The following is a 21,896-nucleotide window of genomic DNA, read 5'->3' on the forward strand; positions in this document are numbered from 1 at the left end:
GGAAAATATAATTTCAAGATTTCTTAGATTAAAGTTACATTCTGCGTTAACTTTCAGTACATAAAATAACACGCCAATTATTTACTTTTATTTTTTGTAAATATATATTGGTCAAAATGTCTGACATATGATCATCAGTCCAAAATTTGATTGGAATGTCTTAGTATTATAATTATTTTCTATCAATGAATGCTATTGGTCATCCACTTCATCACATGCATGTCATGTGACTACAAGTTGGCACTGGATTAGCAGTTACATCAGCCTTAGTTCTAACATAACTTTTTTGCATTATGCATTTATAGGTGAACATGTAAACTAGAACATCCTTATGATAAGTATGCCCTATGATTGGTAATTGGTAGTCACATGTTTGGCGTGTGACATAAATGGAAGAAGGTGATTGGTTGAAATGTCAATATTGTCCACTTTTGACCATGTTGATCAATTCTCTTGATATGATGATTCTCTGGATCTGAGACGTTCCCTCATAAATCTATAACAAATGAAAAGAAGAGATTGAAATGATTGCTAGAAAGAGAGTCGTAAACATACCAACATTTATTGTTTATTATTCACATATAATTGTTATGCTTACAATCGTACGAAATACAGCCAATAGCGGGAGTTATCAAACAAGGAACATCCATGAATACAAATCAGAGAATTATGGGTAAAAAATTGTAGTCTGATTGTACGTCAACAGTGATATTAATGTATATTAACTCTGTACATTGAAACTATATTGTTGTCAACCGATCATATCACATCACCTACACAGTTTCAACCAGTCATATCACATCACCTACACAGTTTCAACCAGTCATATCACATCACCTACACAGTTTCAACCAGTCATATCACATCACCTACACAGTTTCAACCAGTCATATCACATCACCTATGCAATTGTCAACCAATCATATCACATCACCTATGCAATTGTCAACCAATCATATCACATCACCTATGCAATTGTCAACCAATCATCTCTCATTGACTATGGAATTGTCAACCAATCATATCTCATCAACTACAGTGGGCAACCAATCATCTCTCATTGACTATGTAATAGATCATTTAATCATCTCTCATAACCAACAACTGTCAACCCATCATGTCCAATCAACTTTATAATTGTCAACCAATCATTTCTCATCAACTATGTAACTATTAGCAACCAATCACCTCTTAAGTACCTCACAGTTATCAACCAATCATCTCTCATCACCTACACAGTTATCAACCAATCATCTCTCATCACCTACACAGTTGTCAACCAATCATCTCTCACTATGGTGTTTGTCAACCAATCACAACTTACCTGGTATACTTTTGCATCTCTCATTAGTTTTTCTACAGGATATTCACTATTGTATCCATTGCCACCAAATATCTGTACAGCATCACTAGCTGCTTTATTGGCTACCACAGATGCCATTTCCTTTGCAATGGAAGCCAAATAAGTGTTCTGTTCTCCTTGATCAGTTTGTAAGGCTGACTTGTAAGTTAGAAGTCTTGAAGCCTCAATACCCATTGCCATTTCAGCCAACATGAATGCCACAGCTTGATGCTATAGTGAAATAAACGCAACATTGAATTTGAAGTTACAGTTGTCAATGTACAATAACATATACAGTATGAAATTGACCTGACAAGTAGATATCTTTCATATTCATATGCATGTCTAATTGACATATTTCATTCATCATCTCTGTAAAATGCATATCACTATGGAGACGTATTTGTCAGGTATGTTTTTTTTTTTAATTTTATGAATGCACACATATCTGTAATGGATTTCATGTGTTTATATTTCTTCTAGTCAATTTTGATATATTTCTAACCTGTGCAATGGGTTTCCCCATGGTCTTCCTCTCCAAGGCATACTTAGTAGCTTCATCCAAAGCTCTTTGTGCTAGACCTACAGCTTGTGCTGCCGTCTAGAATAAGAAGACAAATCTATTTTACAATAGTAGCAACTGATAATGTTATCAACCCAATAATATAATTTAAATTTTATTCTTTGATGAGAACAAATCATGTTCATACTCAGAATAATTTAGCAAAGTTTGTATTTTTTGCTTTCCGTTTACGCCAAAGTATGATGGACTAATTTTGGTTTTATTTGCTATTATTATGTGGATTTGTATGTACCATTCCTGATTGTCACATCAAACCTCTACACTGGCAGTTTTTTTTGTATACATTGATTTCTGTACGTTAGGCCGGCAGCCACGGTACTATGAATAAAGCATATTATAACATATAATTATAATATCATCCCAATAATATCTACCTATAATATAATGTATCATATCAACTGATAATGTAGTGATTTTGATAGCAAAGGTTTTCTGATAATACAGCAATGTTTAATGACATATTAATTATTATTATCGCTTTCTTACTTACAGCATGCTATGGAAAACAGGGTATAGTAAAGGAATAGATAAAATGTGACAATAGTGAGCTACTGTAGAGATATATCTTGAAAAATTAATCATGTGAGAATTAATTTGTGTTAATCATTTGTCATGTTTGAATTTGAGGAAATAAGCAGAAAGTAAATTTTCTACAAATGAAATATACAATTATCAAACATGCATGTTACCAATATCTCAGTGTTTTCATATATTGCCCATTGTATGTTTTAAATCCATGTTAGAATTTAATTGAAATGACCAATTTGGATTAGGATTAGGATTAAAATATAAGGGTTTAAAAACAGTTGTCTGACAGAAATATGTACAAAATGTTGGTCCTAAACAAAAGAATAATCCTATGTACTCCTTATGACTCCATTCACTGATAAGATAACACCAATGTGAGAATTAACATAGGACTGAAACCCTGGCCTTTAACTGATAAGATAACACTAAAGTTAGAACCTGGGATTGAAACCCAGGCCTTTAACTGATAAGATAACACTAATGTGAGAACCTGCGATTGAAACCCAGGCCTTTAAATGGTAAGATAATACTATGTGAGAACCTGGGATTGAAACCCTGGCCTTTAACTGATAAGATAACACTAATGTGAGAACCTGGGCTTGAAACCCTGGCCTTTAACTGATAAGATAACACTAATGTGAGAACCTGGGATTGAAACCCTGGCCTTTAACTGATATGATGACATTGATGTGAGAACCTGGGATTGAAACCCTGGCCTTTAACTGATAAGATAACACTAATGTGAGAACCTGGGATTGAAACCCTGGCCTTTAACTGATAAGATAACACTAATGTGAGAACCTGGGATTGAAACCCTGGCCTTTAACTGATAAGATAACACTAATGTGAGAACCTGGGATTGAAACCCTGGCCTTTAACTGATAAGACAACACTAATGTGAGAACCTGCGATTGAAACCCTGGCCTTTAACTGATAAGATAACACTAATGTGAGAACCTGGGATTGAAACCCTGGCCTTTAACTGATAAGATAACACTAATGTGAGAACCTGGGCTTGAAACCCTGGCCTTTAACTGATACGATGACATTGATGTGAGAACCTGGGATTGAAACCCTGGCCTTTAACTGATAAGATAACACTAATGTGAGAACCTGGGATTGAAACCCTGGCCTTTAACTGATAAGATAACACTAATGTGAGAACCTGGGATTGAAACCCTGGCCTTTAACTGATAAGATAACACTAATGTGAGAACCTGGGATTGAAACCCTGGCCTTTAACATAAGATAACCTTAATGTGAGAACCTGGGATTGAAACCCTGGCCTTTAACTAATAAGATAACACTAATGTGAGAACCTGGGATTGAAACCCTGGCCTTTAACTTTAAGGGCTACTGACATGAACTACGTTAAGTCAACTGAACCAAAGTTCGGAACCAATGGAGACTCCATTTAATTTTGCTGGGCATTCAATCAAGACTGAAAATGTCAGGATGGGAACTCTTGCAGATATAGACATGTATTCAGTGCCTGCATTAAGTTCTATAACTATCAAAGATAACATTTGTGTGTGTGTGTGGTCTATTTTTGCATTGAAAAACCATTGGTTATTTGAATAGTGACATATATATAATCTTTATTTATACTGGATAGTTCTTTAAGTATATAAACACTTGTCTCCCAAGAAGTCCAGTGAGGGCCATACCTCATGGGTTCAGTGTTAATGCAGGAGGAAACCAGAGTACCCGGAGAACATTACAACTTTGCCGATGATAACTCGCACTGTATACAAAAATTACAACCCCAGAATTTCGGGGTACTTAATATGCTAAGCCGGAGCGAGACTTGACAGAGAAGTGTCAAAATCCCCCCCCCCCCCCAAAAAAAAAAGACATGAAGTCAGAAAACGTCCGCCATAGACAAGTTGGGGGGGAAACGCTGAGGCGTTGGTAGTTTATATTGGAACAAGCAACCTATCGGTCAGAATAGCTCCGCTGGTTTTTTTTTAATTTTATTTTTTATTTTGGTGACATGTAGAAGTGGTTCAGTTCTTCAGCTCTTTACTATGCAGTTTTGTTTTAGCGATGCAATAAAGTGGTTAGTGGTTTCATATGATGTCTCACTATAAAACACATTTTACACAGAAGTTGGTAATGTATTGTACTTTTATACCATAGTCACCATATTATAACAAAAATTTACTGTTATGAAAAATTGCACAAAATCTCAGAAAAAAAATGACTGGGAAATGCACACAACAAAAAAAAAAAATTTTCTAACAAATTTACCAAGTCAACAACATTCAACTTGTACTAGTTGTAGTAGATATATATATAGGGAAGAAATGTATTAATCGCCATCTTAGTTTCCGTACGGCGACAATCCCCAAGTACCCGAAAGAGAGTCATTCTCAGCCAACAGGGTTTGACACTGGAGTAAAAAAGTCACTATCCCACAGGACTAGTAAAATTGATAACGTAGTAGTCCTGCAAAAAAATTGGTGGTCCTATCTTTAAGTGCTTTCGCTTGTTCACTTAGGCTCTTCATCTCTCTTAGTTTTTGCTCTACTTCTAATTCACTTTTCCAAACCCCATCATATTTATTTCAAACCGTGTGTTGTAATTGAACTGTCTATTTCTTTGTAGTTGTTTGTGCATCATCAACTCCTTACTGTAATTTTATTCTCTTTTTTATGTTTTGGAACTTCTTCTCTTTTTTTGTTGCTTTCTGTGAGTAGTTTGTCTTAATTGGAGGGGGGGGGGAGTAATAAGATGTTATGTGGTCTTATTTCTAGCTTAAATACTACATAACATTTCTGGTACACATTGATCTAACTATTGCATTTTTAAAAGACAAAAAATTACCTTCCCATGGAGCAAGTCTTTATAGTGTTCTCCTTAGTGCATATTAGAATGTATTTACAACATAAAAATAAATAAATTTGAAGGTTACCAGCAGTTACAGCAAAATTTTGTTACTAATTACATGTACAAGTCACCTCGTCTATTTTCGTGTCTATGTACTTCCGGGTTGACATAAACGTTAAACGTGATACAGTCGGCCCTATAATTACTAAGAAATGACAAAACCATTCGCAAAATAAAGTTCAGGATTTTAATTTTTCAAACTGAATATCAATATCCACTACACATTCAATAACTGGTTTCGCGTATTTAGAAATGTGCCCCAAAACATGAACACGGAACATGGAACACGGAATCGTGTCAGTAGCCCCGTCTACACGGCACTAAAAATCCTACCTGAGTATGGGGCTAGTGTTACTAAGTTAGCAGTTTCATTGTAGGCTGTAAGTTGTACCGGTAAAAAAAACAATCATCACATCATGTAGGAAGTACAAAAACATAGAACACGTTGTTTTCTTGCTGAATAAACTCACTGAAATAACAACACGGTCAAATTGCGTCTACGATTTTGACAGCCACCATTGTTATGATTGAGCTTCACTTAGTTCCGTTGAACGTGGCCGGGCGAATGCTGACATCCAATTTGTACAGCGTTTTTACAAAGGGAGCTCGTCAATTACCTACCGAATAATTAACTCAGAAACGTAGTTTAAATACTAACTGATCTAAAAATTACTGTTCAGAAAGACTACGCATCCGTACATAAATACGAATTCATGCGACAAAGATTTCAACTTTACTACTTGTTACAGTGTAGAGGCCAGCCTTACCCTTATTATACACATATCATCGTACAACTAATTTTATTGGCTATAATATTAGCTACATTTGAAAGGTCTCACTTGATTGGCTCATCCTTCGCTATTCCCGTTTTCAAGAGACACCCCGCCAGAATAAAGTGCCACGTAGTACAGCAATGGCGCGAGATCGCCTGTTGGGCGACTTTCCCACCGGGTGTGCTTTTCGAAAACTACACAACACATGCTTTCATGACACGGAATCATAGAAAATCTACCCCGTTTCCAAACTAATCGTAATTTTATCGCGAATAGACAACCAGAGTTGGTCAAAATAGCAAATTAAAAATCAAATGAATTTTACTATGACCGTGAATTCATCATATAGCCGGTGGTTTGAATTCTGAGCTCCCTAATATACCTATCGAAAAGTCACTATCCCGTCGGACATTTTAGTAACCTTTACTGGTCCTTACAGAAAGTTACTTGACTCGCGGAATAGCGGACCAGCGTGTACGTGTATGTCGAACCCTTGTCATACGTTACAGCATAGACCCTCCTGGTTACAGTGGTAACACTCGTTCATGTTCGATTAAGTGATGAAGTGATCTTTTTTTAAATTTCTTTTCATCACAACAACAAAATCTGCGCGATCAAAAGTGTTGTAAACTAAACCAGAAAGAATTATCGGGCTGGCTAAACTTCCCGATGAACTGGAGTAAGGTCCAAGTCCAAGTAAGCCCCGATAGTACGTGAGAAAATCGTCTCAAACTAGCGATACAACTTTCAAAATATAACTTGACATGTTAGAGTTATACAATTCAAGACGGGTTTTCACTCGAAAACAACAATTCTGTGAACAATGACACTGAACGCAGTGATTTCTCGGACGATGTTACCACTGCACTGTAACGTATGGCTGACAACGACTTGCTTCTGGGTTAGTCCCTCCTGCATCCGGGTACTTGGGATTGTCGCCGTACGGAACTACCACATCGGTAATTTTGACGCTGTAATTTTGCCACCAATATTGATCGTACAAAAACAAAACTCCATAAATGAACCACAAAGTACTTTCCCTTTCAAAATGTGGTAATTTTAGAAAGAGTATTATCGTTTTTATTGACGACTGACTCTGTCAAAAATCGTTCGATACACTTCAGTTCAGGCATGGAAGACTTCTCACAATGATAATGAGTGCATATACTGGAATGAACCATTCTGTAGGAGGGGTGGAGAATTGGATTTGAAGTTTACAAACAAACCTTTTTCGAACAAATATTTGTCATTTGGGCGCACAATGCGTAGAATTAAGACTATAGCACATATTACATTGCTTGTTTGACGTCAATAGTGTCTTTTGAAAAGTTGCACTTTACCTAAAGTCTCGCGGACTGATTTCCAATATGGCGTCGGTCATTATGCTCATTAACTTATTCTTTTTATTTTCAAATTTCAAAAAAAAAATCATAAAAAATAGAAGAGATGACTTGAAATTAACAAATCTAAGTAAGCTACCCCCTGTGCATCAACACACCAGATATCAAAGCAATCTGACTTAAAGTTTATGAGGAGTTGATGAAAAAGTCATTTTTGAAAAAAAAATCATAAAAAATTGAAAATGGCACAGATCAACTTGGCATGAACAAATCTGAATAGCCTCCCCCCAGGGAACATGCACACCAAATATCGAAGAATTCCGACTGTCACTTTCGGAATAGAAAGTGAAAATATAAAAGTTTGACGGACACCTATGATTCACTCTACTCTCTATACCTCAATACCCACCTATACCTAAAGCTACGCTTTCAGCTTTCGCTGACAGCGGAGCTAAAAAAAACCGTCAGGGCGTGTGTATTTTATGATTATAATGGCACATACGTCAAGACGGGTCAACGGCGTTATAAAGTCATTTCATCCTTATCACATCCTCGAGAAATATAACGACCAGAAAGCACATAAAGTAATCGGAACATGATGTTAATATAAAAAATCCAACGACATTGGGTTGTACTACAATGACTCTTCTAGTGACTGACAAATTGTGGAAACTGTGATTGTGGAAATATGAACGTCGATTACCAGTATTTCTCGAAGTTGTAACCATGCTGTAACGTATTGTCGGTGGCTGTAACAAGGAATTCAAAGTGCAGAACTTTGGTCATGATCATAGTATTCAGTGTTGATAATCCCCATTCATTAATACCATAGACAAACATGTTTTGTTTACTCCTCGCCCAGAGAAATCGGGGGGGGTGGCGCGTTTGCAGCTGATAAAGGGCGTACATCTTTGTGTACATGTTATCATCGGCAAAGTTGTAATGAACCTGCATTGTTCGGTAGAGTCAAACTGAACAACACTCTTCTTACTTACAGTGTGGTAAATTTAATCGAACCCTGAATTGGGTTCGAACCCCAACCGCAGTGGTAAGAGAGGCAAGTGGTTTAACCACTCGACCACCGACAACCCTAAGATAATATAGATAATCAGTGTTTGAATGACAGCATTCATTTACATAATATTGAATTAAACTTTTGTTCCAAACAAAGTGTGTCATTATTTTCTCAAAAACAGCTGAAATAAACAAAAAAAAATATTCAAAAAAACAAGATTTTCATGATAATACATGTAGTTCATATCTTTGACCATTTCCCATGTCTAAACTTTGATAATAACTTACTGGTGGACGAGTTTTATCAAAGGCTAACATAGCAATCTTAAATCCAGCTCCTTCACCAATCAGTACATTCTCTTTAGGAACAACCACATCTTCAAATATTATACCACGGTTGTCACTGCAACGCTGACCCATGTTCCATTCCTACAAGGATGGTGAGAACAGAGGTATAAATATGTATTCCATTCCTACAAGGATGGTGAGAACAGAGGTATAAATATGTAACAATAGACAAGTTTATTAGGTTTTGACTTTGTTTTATAACAATCCATTATAATTCTCTCCGATGCTAAAGTATGACCAATTGAGAACTTCCCAACCTCGAAAATCCGAGGTTAGTTAATATGCTAAGCTGGTAGAAATGTGTTAATTGGCCTCATCATCTATATCAACAGAAATAAAGAAGTGTCGGGTATTTGCATAATCTTCTTTTCCATCTTTTCATTGTATGCATGGTGCGCTCAGACCACTATAGAAAGAGGTTGTCTTGCTGCTAGACGTTCGGGCTTCTCCCGACGAAGTTCGCTGTGACGGCGAACGCCCATCCTTGTCGTATTGTAAATTCGGAATAACACCTGAGGTCTAGCAGCTAGACTAGGACATGAGTAGCTGTGGCCAGATTCATAGGAAGTATTTATAGTAGGAGCACAGAAACTTCAAAGGCTTATTTATTCTTTATTGTTTAGTATAATGTCGTAGTGTTATTTTACAAATTGTGACGCGAACTTGGCCGCTTTATAATGAACACGCAGGACAATAGCCACCTTAGATCTGAAATATGATTTGAGAACTCTCTGTCAGCAGTTGTGTCGCAGTTCTCTGAGTGCACATTTCCAAACTTTGACCCATCATTTTTACACCTGACCCCATGAAGACGCGACATTACACAAATATCCATTATCGGATAAAATCTGATTTTAGACTCTAGGTTAGATGCTTGCTCTGATTCACTTTTTATGATATTATCCTATAAAAAGTACTCTGTACGTGCGAAGAGTAATATTAGAGTCTAAAATTCGATTTTGTTGGCGTCTGTCAAATCGCTACCTAATCTTGCTGCTAGATGTTCGTGCTTTCTTTCGATACTAATTACTATAAGCGAACGAAGTTCGCAGTGAGGGCTTGCCTTGGATGTTCCATCCTCGATAGCGATGTTCGGTCGTGTGTCGTATTGTATCGGAAGAACATCCGAGGTCTAGCAGATAGACTAATCGCTACCATGAAAAGAGGCCAATGGTTTGCGTGATGTTGAAAATAAAACATCCATATGATTATTATATTGAAACGGCTTAGTGAATACACACAACTAGCACTATAAACGGAGATGTGTTCCAACTCAGACTCAGACCACTAATGAATATTTTCAGTGATCTGAGGTTACACAGACAAGGAACACAAAATTGCAGTCCCGTGCTTTTAAGTTTTATAATGTTTTGCACTCGCAAATCCGTGATCAAAGAATGTACACTTGCTATTGGATCCAGGATGAATAAAGTTTAAACGTTGTAAACCTTTCTCGAATATATTCTGACAGTGATGTTGAATTTGAGGGAAAATTCTGTTTGACAATAGAATAGACTAGCCAAGATTACTGACTACATAGCTCTTCAATGTAAGTGTGAGCAGTGAAGTGAAAACAGCTAGTGTACTTCCCGTTTCTCGGACAAGGCAACATAATATCGCCCTTCACATGCTATTGTTTGTAATTGATAAAACAAAAGGCGTTCTATGGAATATCATATCCCTTCGTCGCTAAAATTAACAGAGACGAGAAAATGACGGAAATGCAAGTTATCGAACATTCAGGACAAACACCTTTTTCAGTTAGAAAAACTTCCCTTTTTGAAATGGAGATTAGTCCCCAGCATCATTTTCACAAACCTGCGAAGAGGCCTTGATTGACACAACATTGTACAGTCATGGACACAGTCTATCTGAGAGACATTCCTTACTGTTCACAAATACAGACATTTCTACTAGGTCTATGATCCATCTCAGACCGGTTGACCACTAGTGGTCTGAGGGTCCATGTCGCCCTGCTTGCATACGGAGTAAGTCGCCTACAAAGAGACAGTTGTGAAACCTGGGCTTACCTGAAATGCTAGTATAGTAGTAACTAAAGATTTAACGCATCTGTGTTCAAATATCAACAATAAATCGACTATTTAGTAATTTTACCTCGCCTTGGCTACAAAAGTACTAGTCCCAGTCCGGAGGACCAGAAATCCCGAAATCACAAGTTCAATCGTAAAATTTATGCCCAAGCGGACGCCCGATCAAATGTGGCGGAGTTTGTAAGGCGGGACTTTGAAATCAGTCGGAACTGGAAAAGTTCCGATTTCGACACCTTTTGTGATCGTACCAGCGACTACTATCGTCAAAAAGATGTAAAATGAGTACATATTCGACCGATTGCTAATATTTGATAGCTTTATAAAAAAAATTATGTGTAATTATTTTGTTATTGGTGCGAAAGTATTTTGTTTTCGCACTCGCTATAGGACGGTTACTTTTCGTAGGACGGTGTTGAGCGAAACGCGTGCACTGTCTGCAAGCAGGACTGTGAGCCATGGTACAACATCTGAGCACAGACAAGGAACACAGTTTCTTGTCTGTGATGTGAGGTACAACTACTGACCATTATCGGATTGAGAGGTGTCAACGAGTTCCAGCAAGATGCTTAGTTTAGACAAACAAGTTTTATTTACACATAGCCCCAAAGCATAGGCTGGTGGCGTTATTCACCATATGGGTACAGGTGTAAGAAGGTGCTAAAAGGTGTTACTTTTAGCATCGGCAGAATTGTAATGTTTCCCTGTAATAAATAAAATGAAGGGATTTATACTCTGAACAAAAGTTTGAATTTAGAGTCACGGTTATAAGATAAGGGTGACCATATTTTTCTCCTGTTTCACATTACCAAACCGACCCAAATTTTCAGCTCTGACGTCAAAATATTTGTGCCCGCCCATAAATTTTGTGGGACAGTGCCCTCTCTGGCAAGAACAAGCAAGTGTCTAGACTGTCAATGTCATGATGGCAATGACAACACTTAAAAGAAACATAAGAAAAGCAGGGTAATTCTAAGGAAATTATGATGACATACTTCCTGATGTCACCCCAAAACAGATGTGTTTGTAAATAAATTCTGAAGACCACCCCAATCAGGAAAGTGGGGAAACAAGCATATTAAGTTTTGAAATTTCAAGAAAAGTATATCTGACAAAGTTACGAGCAAGCACAGTTTATTTATGTATTTTTGTACCAAATATGATTATTCATTCATTATGTTTATTATTAAAATGAGATTAATTCACTTTCACTTATCTGTATATGTGTATGTGTTCTATCAGCAATAAACTAGTACAAAATATTGTCGTAAACAGAAATATGAAATTCTTACCTTCCTACCCGGCTGAAGTCCTGGAGTATCTCTATCAACAATAAACCCAGTAAATGCTTCACTGGCCTTAGCCTTGGGATCTGGATGAGTTCTGGCCAACACAAAATACCAATTAGCCACACCACCATTTGTAATCCACATTTTCTGTCCATTTAACACATATACATCGCCCTTTCTTTCTGCTCTGAGTTGGACACCATTGACATTTGACCCAGCCTCAGGTTCTGTCACACAATAGGCCTGGAAATACCAAGTCAAAAAACATTTATTTTCTCAAATCACAACTTTCATTTTTGTTGAATCTTTATGAAAACTTTTACAAATTTCATAACTAATAAATTGTATACAACTCTTATAATTATTAAGAACAGATTGTGATGGTTGTACCGTCAAAGACATTCATTTTTTTAATATTTCATAAATAATATTTCATACTATGGTGACTTGGGAACACCTTTGCTTGATTTTGAATGTTTAAAGTGTACTCTAATATATGAAAATCACAAAAAGCAATGTCTATATTTGGATGGAATGTGAACTTGAAAAGAACATTAATCTCGATGTACCCAGTCCCTTTTAGAACACTGGCCTGTGAGGGCAGAGTGACATGATATATCTTACAGGCTACCAATAATTGTACTAAATTGTACAAAAAGTGACTGTAGACTGTATTTTGATAACACTTACACACATTAAAGGTTCTTCCATTAGTCTTCCTAGGTATTTCTTCTTCTGTTCTTCATTGCCAGTGAACATAACAGGAATTTGCTAACAGTGAAAAAACAAACACAATATTCAAAATGAATGAAGAAATACACAAGTCTTTGTCAAAGACATAGTCAATATTTCAAATGTTTTTGTTAAAGACAATTTTATTGCAGTCAAAAAACAAATGACATCATTGAATGTATTGGCCTATGTATTTTTGTAGATACAGGTAGACACACAGAGATGCACAGATGGATGGATGGACAGACATATAGGACCTAAAAAAGTAGTCCCCCTCCCCCAGACTTCGCCCAATGAGGGTTAATAAAAGAATATATCAAGCTATTGTGATGTATGATTCAAGATACAATACAGGTAGTTTTTTAGATGTAGAGACAAACGTAAGTTGATCTGATAAACTGAACTGTAAACATACTGCAAGTGAGTTAGCGGAAGCTGCCACTCCAGCACAGCCATAGGCAATCTCTTCAATAGCTATACAACTATCTAACATTCCTAAACCAGGACCACCTACAAGTAAAATAAAAATATCATAAGTAATTAGTTATTATTCACCAATATTCTTTTTTCAACCAAGGCAAATAATAAGAATGATGAATGGAGCATTGTCACTACAAGTTTCTAAGGGAGTAGGAACAAACCCTTTAGATCAAGCTGAATGAAGAAAAATATTGGTTTATGAAAAATTGGGAAAAATAATGGTGCTTTGGAACATTTCGACTCATATTTGGAGCACCACAGAACTAGTGACATAGATAGGGTTTGTCAAGGTCTACCATGGTATAGTATACATTACAATTCTAATAAACTCAGTTTCAAATTGATAGATCAACTGCTATGTGACTGAAACTGAGAGTAGATAGAAGTATTCAAACTTACGTTTACAACAAAATACAAAATTCTGCCAGAAAAAAATGTAACCAGTAACTAAATTTATGCTTTTAAGTTTAATAAACCAATGTTTTAACACTTGTAAAATCTTTATTTTGACCGTGAACATTTCACTTTACAACGTCTTTGGTGTAAACTCTGATCAGTGTAGAAACCTTACTATAGGAACACTTCTTTTCTCTCTGTGTGATAACATATCTATTTGAAAACACATCTTTTCTTTCCGTGATAACATGTCTATTTGAAAACACTTTGATACATTAGGGATAATCGCATATTTTCACACAAGCTCAACAAACAAACATAGTTCATTTAGGTCAAAACCCCCTCCCCTCCCCTACATGAATGTTCACAAGTCCAACAACACACATTTATATATGATGTAAACTAATAGTCTATGATTGATGTAATGTGAAAACATGATTGTAAACACATCAAAATACTATCAGAAATCCAGCACTATATCTCACATTAGAAGTAAATTTTTATCAACTTATCAACATCTCAGTAGTAAATACAGAAGCTGTTATCATTGAAGGAGTGAAATTTTTCTGTGGAAATTTGATTAGAAGTGTGACAATGAAGTTCAGCAATCACATTGACACCAGACCCCCTCCCCTCCCCCTAAACAGACAAAGTTCGCTTATTGAGCTTGTGTGACATTGTGTGATCTTCCTTTAGACACTTGGTGCTTAAAATTACAAATTGAACCCTTTACCATATTTCTCTGGTATAGTTGGATTTAACAGTCCAAGCTCCCAGAGCTTCTTGTATATTTCCCATGGATACTGGTATAAAACAAAACAAAGTTGTTACTGTTGGTGACAGTCATAGCTATGACACATACAGGATTACTGCACTAGTTTTCACCTAGAAATTATCAATATTTTAACATATTATAACTTTGTGACCATATTTGATAAATTTTAATTTTTATATTGTCTAAGACAAAAGGAATCTAGAATTTGTGTAATTCATTCACAAGCCATAAAATACAGACATCTGTCTCATTACCATAGTGGCTACCAGTAGGATGGCTATAATGCCTGTCTCTCTGTATCTGTTTGTTTGTTTGTTAATCTGTCTGTCGGTCGGTCAATTTGTCCATCAATGTCTGTCTATAGGTATACCTGTCTGTCAATCTATCTATCTGACGTGTTTGTCAATCTGTCTGTCTGTCCATCAATGTTTGTCAATCTGTGCACGTCTGTCATTCTATCTCTCTGCAGTGTCTGGCTGTCTGTCTGTTTGTATGTGTGTGTGTGTTTATGTGTCTGATGTGTATCTGTGTCAGCATATCTGCCTATCTATGTCTATCTGTGTCTGTCTGTCAATCCATTTATGTGTTCCTATCTGTCTGCCTGTGTGTGTCCCTATCTGTCTGCCTGTGTCAACATGATACAGCTTGAGAACTACAAAGACAGATTCATATAGAGTACACCCATCTCATATAGAGTACACCCACCTCATATAGAGTACACCCACCTCATATAGAGTACACCCACCTCATACAGAGTATACCCACCTCATATAGAGTATACCCACCTCATATAGAGTACACCCACCTCATACAGAGTACACCCACCTCATAGAGTACACCCACCTCATATAGAGTACACCCACCTCATATAGAGTACACCCACCTCATATAGAGTACACCCACCTCATATAGAGTACACCCACCTCATAGAGTACACCCACCTCATAGAAGAGTACACCCACCTCATATAGAGTATACCCACCTCATATAGAGTACACCCACCTCATACAGAGTACACCCACCTCATAGAGTACACCCACCTCATATAGAGTACAACCACCTCATATAGAGTACAACCACCTCATATAGAGTACACCCACCTCATATAGAGTACACCCACCTCATATAGAGTACACCCACCTCATAGAGTACACCCACCTCATAGAAGAGTACACCCACCTCATATAGAGTATACCCACCTCATATAGAGTACACCCACCTCATATAGAGTATATCCACCTCATATAGAGTACACCCACCTCATATAGAGTATATCCACCTCATAGAGTATATCCACCTCATATAGAGTACACCCACCTCATACAGAGTATATCCACCTCATATAGAGTACACCCACCTCATATAGAGTACACCCACCTCATATAGAGTACACCCACCTCATATAGAGTACAACCACCTCATATAGAGTACAACCACCTCATCTAGAGTATACCCACTTCATATAGAGTACACCCACCTCATAGAAGAGTACACCCACCTCATATAGAGTATATCCACCTCATATAGAGTATTCCCACCTCATATAGAGTACACCCACCTCATATAGAGTACACCCACCTCATATAGAGTATATCCACCTCATATAGAGTATTCCCACCTCATATAGAGTACACCCACCTCATATAGAGTATACCCACCTCATAGAGTACACCCACCTCATATAGAGTACACCCACCTCATACAGGGTACACCCACCTCATATAGAGTACACCCACCTCATATAGAGTACACCCACCTCATATAGAGTACACCCACCTCATACAGAGTATACCCACCTCATACAGAGTATACCCACCTCATATAGAGTATTCCCACCTCATATAGAGTACACCCACCTCATATAGAGTATACCCACCTCATAGAGTACACCCACCTCATATAGAGTACACCCACCTCATACAGGGTACACCCACCTCATATAGAGTACACCCACCTCATATAGAGTACACCCACCTCATATAGAGTACACCCACCTCATACAGAGTATACCCACCTCATACAGAGTATACCCACCTCATATAGAGTACAACCACCTCATATAGAGTACACCCACCTCATATAGTATACCCACCTCATATAGAGTACACCCACCTCATATAGAGTACACCCACCTCATATAGAGTATATCCACCTCATATAGAGTATACCCACCTCATATAGAGTATACCCACCTCATATAGAGAACACCCACCTCATATAGAGTACACCCACCTCATATAGAGTACACCCACCTCATACAGAGTATACCCACCTTTCCACTCCTATCCAACTCTGCTGCTTTTGGGATAATTTCATCTCTTGTGAATTTACGCAGAAGATCTTGAATCTGTTTCTGTTCTGAGTTTAGTTCTGCAAGAAACAAATTGTAATCCATTCCTAATTGTGTCTTTGATATAAACTTTATTTACTAAGAATCCCTATTATGTCTCAATAGTAAATTTTCAATACAATGGAGATTGTGGAATTATTTTGTAGTAACAGTAATACCTAATATGAGGTGTACCCCTCCAATTACCAACTCACTGTCCACATCCAAAATACACAAGTTTTGCTATTTTCAATATGGAAATTTCCTATTGTTTGAACTTAATGCATTTTGCACTTTTCTCTGTTGTGTGTTTGCCATACTTGACAACAATTGATAGTCTGTCCCTTTAAACTATACCTTACATGTCCTTTTAAACTATACCTTAGCAAATACTTCTGGTGAGACTTAGTATTTCTGTGTAGGTGTAGGTGCACAGTGTGTGGAAGTGTTGTAGACATGAAAGTAATGGTGAAACTTACCAAATGACAGACCAGATTGTACTTGGTCACTTTCTCCTGCATGTGTTGACTTCAGACGCAATCCACAAACTGATGTTAACCTTTTCACACTCTGTGACCAAGTAAATTTATAAAAGAAAGGTAACTAAGTTTTATGCCCAAGTCAGACTTAGGGTGGTAAATTTTATGTCCAAGGCAGACTGAGGACAACATTATCCAATTCTTTGTTTCTCGTGACCTGACTCACTTTATGTATATAGTTTTCAATTTGGTGAAATTATACAAAGTAGACGCCCTCTATGGCAGGATTAGAAAAAAGTCAGAACGTCACTGAATGTAAGATGGCCACCTGACAAGCATGTATGTGAGCAAAATTTATCATTTATTGCTCAAATTTGGGAACTTTAAAATGGCCATATGGATGACAAATGGGTATTTATTTTGAATTTGTAATTTTGTACTTCAAAAAACAATATGAAACATCATCTGTGTTAAATTACAAAAAAAAACAGCTAAGAAGTATGTAAAATTTAAAAAAAAATTCATGTTTTGCAATTTATTAAGTTACAAACAAGGATTTAGTATATGTTATTTCACATTGTTTCCCCAAGTATAAAAACATAGTAGAGTTGTTTTATGAATTAAAATCCCAAATAAATACCCATCAGTGGCCACTTTAATCAAATAAATTGTTTAGATTCTGTTTGGCTTTAATTGTCATTTCTAAGTCATTCACACTTTAAGAGTCAGTATGATTATGAAATGACAGTATCACCAACATGTATACTGTTTTTTGTGTGGTTTCTTTTGAGTTTTCATTTGAACCGACCGACCCATCGTTTTTAAGATGTTACGATAAGAAACATGGAATTAAGTAGGAGTACCATAGCGGACAAGCTAATATAAGGTAAACTTGAGAATGTTAGCAAGAGATCTTTAAGAATAAATTGCAAGTTAATTGACTTGACATTGCTCCACTCAAACTCATCCATGTCTTAATGGCCAAATAAATCAAATAGTGTTTCCGATAAGGCATAAAAAAAATTGTGTGGTTCCGATTACTTTCAATTTTAAAATACTGGTGGGGTAGGTAGATTTTTTATTTTATTTTTTTTTTATTTATTTTTTTTCATATGTGAGTGCCTAGTTCAGGTAGTTGTATTTTTCCGTTGTTTTCCATATGGTCTCTGTGTTATTGGTTTCTTCCCATCAGATGTACAGCAATTTACAGATTGGAAGAACAGTTTTAGGGACCGGTCAGTTGCTTTGGCCTGGGTGGGGGGGGGGGGGGGTGGATTCTTAAATTGGGCTGACAAAAAGTCACTGACCCCCCCCCCTATCTGTAAAACCCAAAACAGGCTGACCCCCCCTATCACTTAATGCTAAATCATGATGACCCCCCTCCCCGACCCCCCTTCCCCCCCCCCCCCCCATATATGATATTCGCATGAGTGACATGTATTTTTTGATCGTGACTCAGTGTGGACTGCGTGACTGTCTTGCATCTACTTCATAAGATCCCCGGGTTAGCACTATCATAATTATAATTATTGACTACACAGGGTAAATATATACCAAAAGCAGTTTAATAGCATCTTGACATTAATATAGTATGTATAGTAAAGTCACCGGTATGTTAGAGAACTTTAGGTGGTCATACCTAGTGTATAATAGAAACTGGAATCTGATGAGATGTGGTCATTTGTAGTGTCAATAACGTAGTTTCCGAAATAGAAAGTGTATTAATCCCTTCTGACAAGTTCATACTTCTGACAAGTTCATACTGACAAGTAGAACAATTTAGATTAACTTCTTTTATAAACTATCTATAAAGATTACATTACGAAACCTTCAAGTTCACTTTTGTCCCAAACTGCAATATAAGCATTGATTGTGAAACTGCCAAGCATTTACGTGACATGTTCTGTATCTAGTGTGGTAGCTTGGTAATACATGTATACGTATAATAAAGTATATGTATAGTTATGTTTGAACTAATAACGTATTAAAGAATTCGTGTAAGAAACAGGGACAAGAACAAACACTGACATGTACTACATTTCAGACAAGGCTATATACACATTATCAAAAGCCATAGAGTACTTGAAAATTGTCTTCAATACCCAAATTTTACTCTCAATACGTTACTATGTAACTGTATGGCTATATTACCTACACTTTAACTTATACAGAGATATTGTGGCAGACACACACATTTTCTTGGCTATTAACTGCCTCATAATTAAATGTATGGTAGGTATTGAATGAAGTGAACAATTTTGCAAAAGAGAGAGAGAGAGAGAGAGAGAGAGAGAGACAGACAGACAGACAGACAGACAGACAGACAGACAGACAGACAGACAGACAGAGACAGACTAGGGAAAGAGATGGGCAGACAGACAGACAGACAGACAGACAGACAGATAGACAGACAGACAGACATCAGACATCGCGGAAGGCATACACAAATTTATACATTTGCATGGCTGTCGTCCAACTTATCACTGAACATAGTTTTTAGAAGATATTGCGGCGAAGCCGTGAGAAATCTTTTAATTTACTCGGTAAACGACTGCTCCTGAGGTTTAATTGGGTTCAAATATAAATGAGCATAATATTTCGGGCCCCCACTTTCAGACCATCAGAATTGTCATGCCCCCCCCCCCCTCATTTTTTTCATGACCCATCCCCAATTTCTCCCCAGGCCCCCAACCTGCCGTACATTCTAACTCCACTGAGCCTAAAATATCAATATATGAAGTAAGCTCTCTTCGAATCTAATTCATTTTGATACGGCTAGCTTTACTATTTTAAACAGCAAGGTCACTTTGTTTTGTTGTCATTGCCGTTCAGGTTGTGGTGATGTGCACGTGCTAGTCCTGCTTACATGACGGTGCACGAGTCTATATTACTGACTTGACTCTAAACACCAGGTAGGAGGGACAATTAGGTAGGAGGGACAATTGTCAGAATCGAGTCCCGGATTACTCCGCATGCAAGCAGGACTATGGACGTGCATGTGTGTTTGAATGTATAACATGTGTGCACGTCTTTTGATTGATTTATTATCGATGTTTTCATCAGACATCCAAACTAGCAGTGAGGGGAGGGGACAGGGAGTAATAACCTTGAAAAAATGGCGTCAGGGCTAGAAGGTAGTACGCTATAAATTCTACCCTTGGGCTATACTAGTCTACTACCCAATTCAATCAAACTTGAGTTACTTACCGCTAGTCTCACCGCACCAATTACACTTCGGACGGCCATCATATGCAAAATGAACCTTGGCTTGTGGTAATATACCCATCTAGACTACGTTCCGATTATGTTTTGTCAAGTGTCGACCTTTGTTCCTGATGATTAGCTGTGACAATAAGTTGCTATATATAAAAGTGCCAGACATTGTAATCGTTAGGGCATGTGCATATCTTTCATACATTTACTCTAGCTGATATCAATCACGAGCACAAGATTTGCGCCCTCTATTGGGCTAAATTTCTCCCTCGTCTCGCACTAGTACCGGAGCAGCAGTTTCAAAGGAACCATTTCTACAGTACGACTCGACTGAGGCCACACATTGAAGAGGAAAAATTCATATGCAACAATTTCAATAAGCAGTCAGCTGTCTTCCTGTTTCCCCCAGAATTAGGACTGCATATCCAAATGCTAGGAAAAGTCAATAAGAAAAGACCAATGAAAACATATTCATGACACAAAAAATGATTTGATATGAAATGACACCGTATACAAATTATATTTGTTATGTTCAAATTTATATTTTTGTGTAAACTTTGCTGCATTAAGGAATAGATTAGTCTTTGAATGAAATTATTATAAAATAGCATTAATTATCATTGGGTAAAGGCATATTTTTGTGAATGTCTGCAATATAGTGAAAGTGAAGTCTTTTTGAAATAGTAACTAGCTAGCACTGTTCGTCATTGTACATGAATATATGCAAATGATCAGTTAGAGTTTAATTCATAAAAATAAACTCGCCTTCTTGAAGTAATAACGGACTCTAGAATTCTTTTGTAGTGTCCCGATATTCAGACCTTTTCGGCTACAATTTCCCAGCTTTACAGGACAGCACCAACACGTAAATAGTAACTACATAGGGGTGAAATATTTATTTAAAAAAATAAATAAATAAAAAAAAAGTTAGATAGCACCTTGACAGTAAAGTAAAAATTAGAGGTAAGAAAATGCTTTAGACTGGGATATTGCCACCTCTTGTTACCAATTTCATTGAATTCAAAAAGAGTGGAACAAAAGCTTTCAGAAATTATATAGTTATGGATGTGTATAATCATTACTTTCTTAACTACAAACCAATCAACAAAGGGGCATTGAAGGTGGTGTATATGAAATGAACAATATCTGTAATTTTTGATCATTTTAAGTATCGCCGTTCTGAGCAATGATTGCAGTTTATTTTCTACTCCCAAAGTGAAACTACCAGTATTCAACTTTCAATACAGCCTGTAAAGTTATAGCAGTTGAACAGTGAATTTATGAAATTAATTCCAACAATGAAAACATATGTCAATGTTTATACAGGTTTGCAGACAA

The 21,896-nt window shown here is 36.9% G+C and overlaps 1 protein-coding gene across 1 annotated transcript; it reads right to left on the reverse strand.

Moving 5' to 3' along the window:
* Nucleotides 1-308: 308 nt before the first annotated feature.
* On the reverse strand, nucleotides 309-20,633 carry LOC144440889 (medium-chain specific acyl-CoA dehydrogenase, mitochondrial-like). Its single transcript, XM_078130333.1, has 11 exons — nucleotides 20,553-20,633; nucleotides 17,346-17,436; nucleotides 16,810-16,907; nucleotides 14,496-14,565; nucleotides 13,302-13,396; nucleotides 12,845-12,925; nucleotides 12,158-12,397; nucleotides 8,758-8,898; nucleotides 1,848-1,943; nucleotides 1,325-1,573; nucleotides 309-496 (listed from the first exon to the last, which is right to left on the reverse strand). Exons 1-11 carry the CDS (start codon nucleotides 20,592-20,594, stop codon nucleotides 416-418), a joined length of 1,284 nt encoding a protein of 427 aa, XP_077986459.1. The 5' UTR covers nucleotides 20,595-20,633; the 3' UTR covers nucleotides 309-415.
* Nucleotides 20,634-21,896: the final 1,263 nt, after the last annotated feature.

This window comes from Glandiceps talaboti, chromosome 10 (genome assembly GCF_964340395.1).
Source record: "Glandiceps talaboti chromosome 10, keGlaTala1.1, whole genome shotgun sequence".
Taxonomy (NCBI): domain Eukaryota; kingdom Metazoa; phylum Hemichordata; class Enteropneusta; family Spengelidae; genus Glandiceps; species Glandiceps talaboti.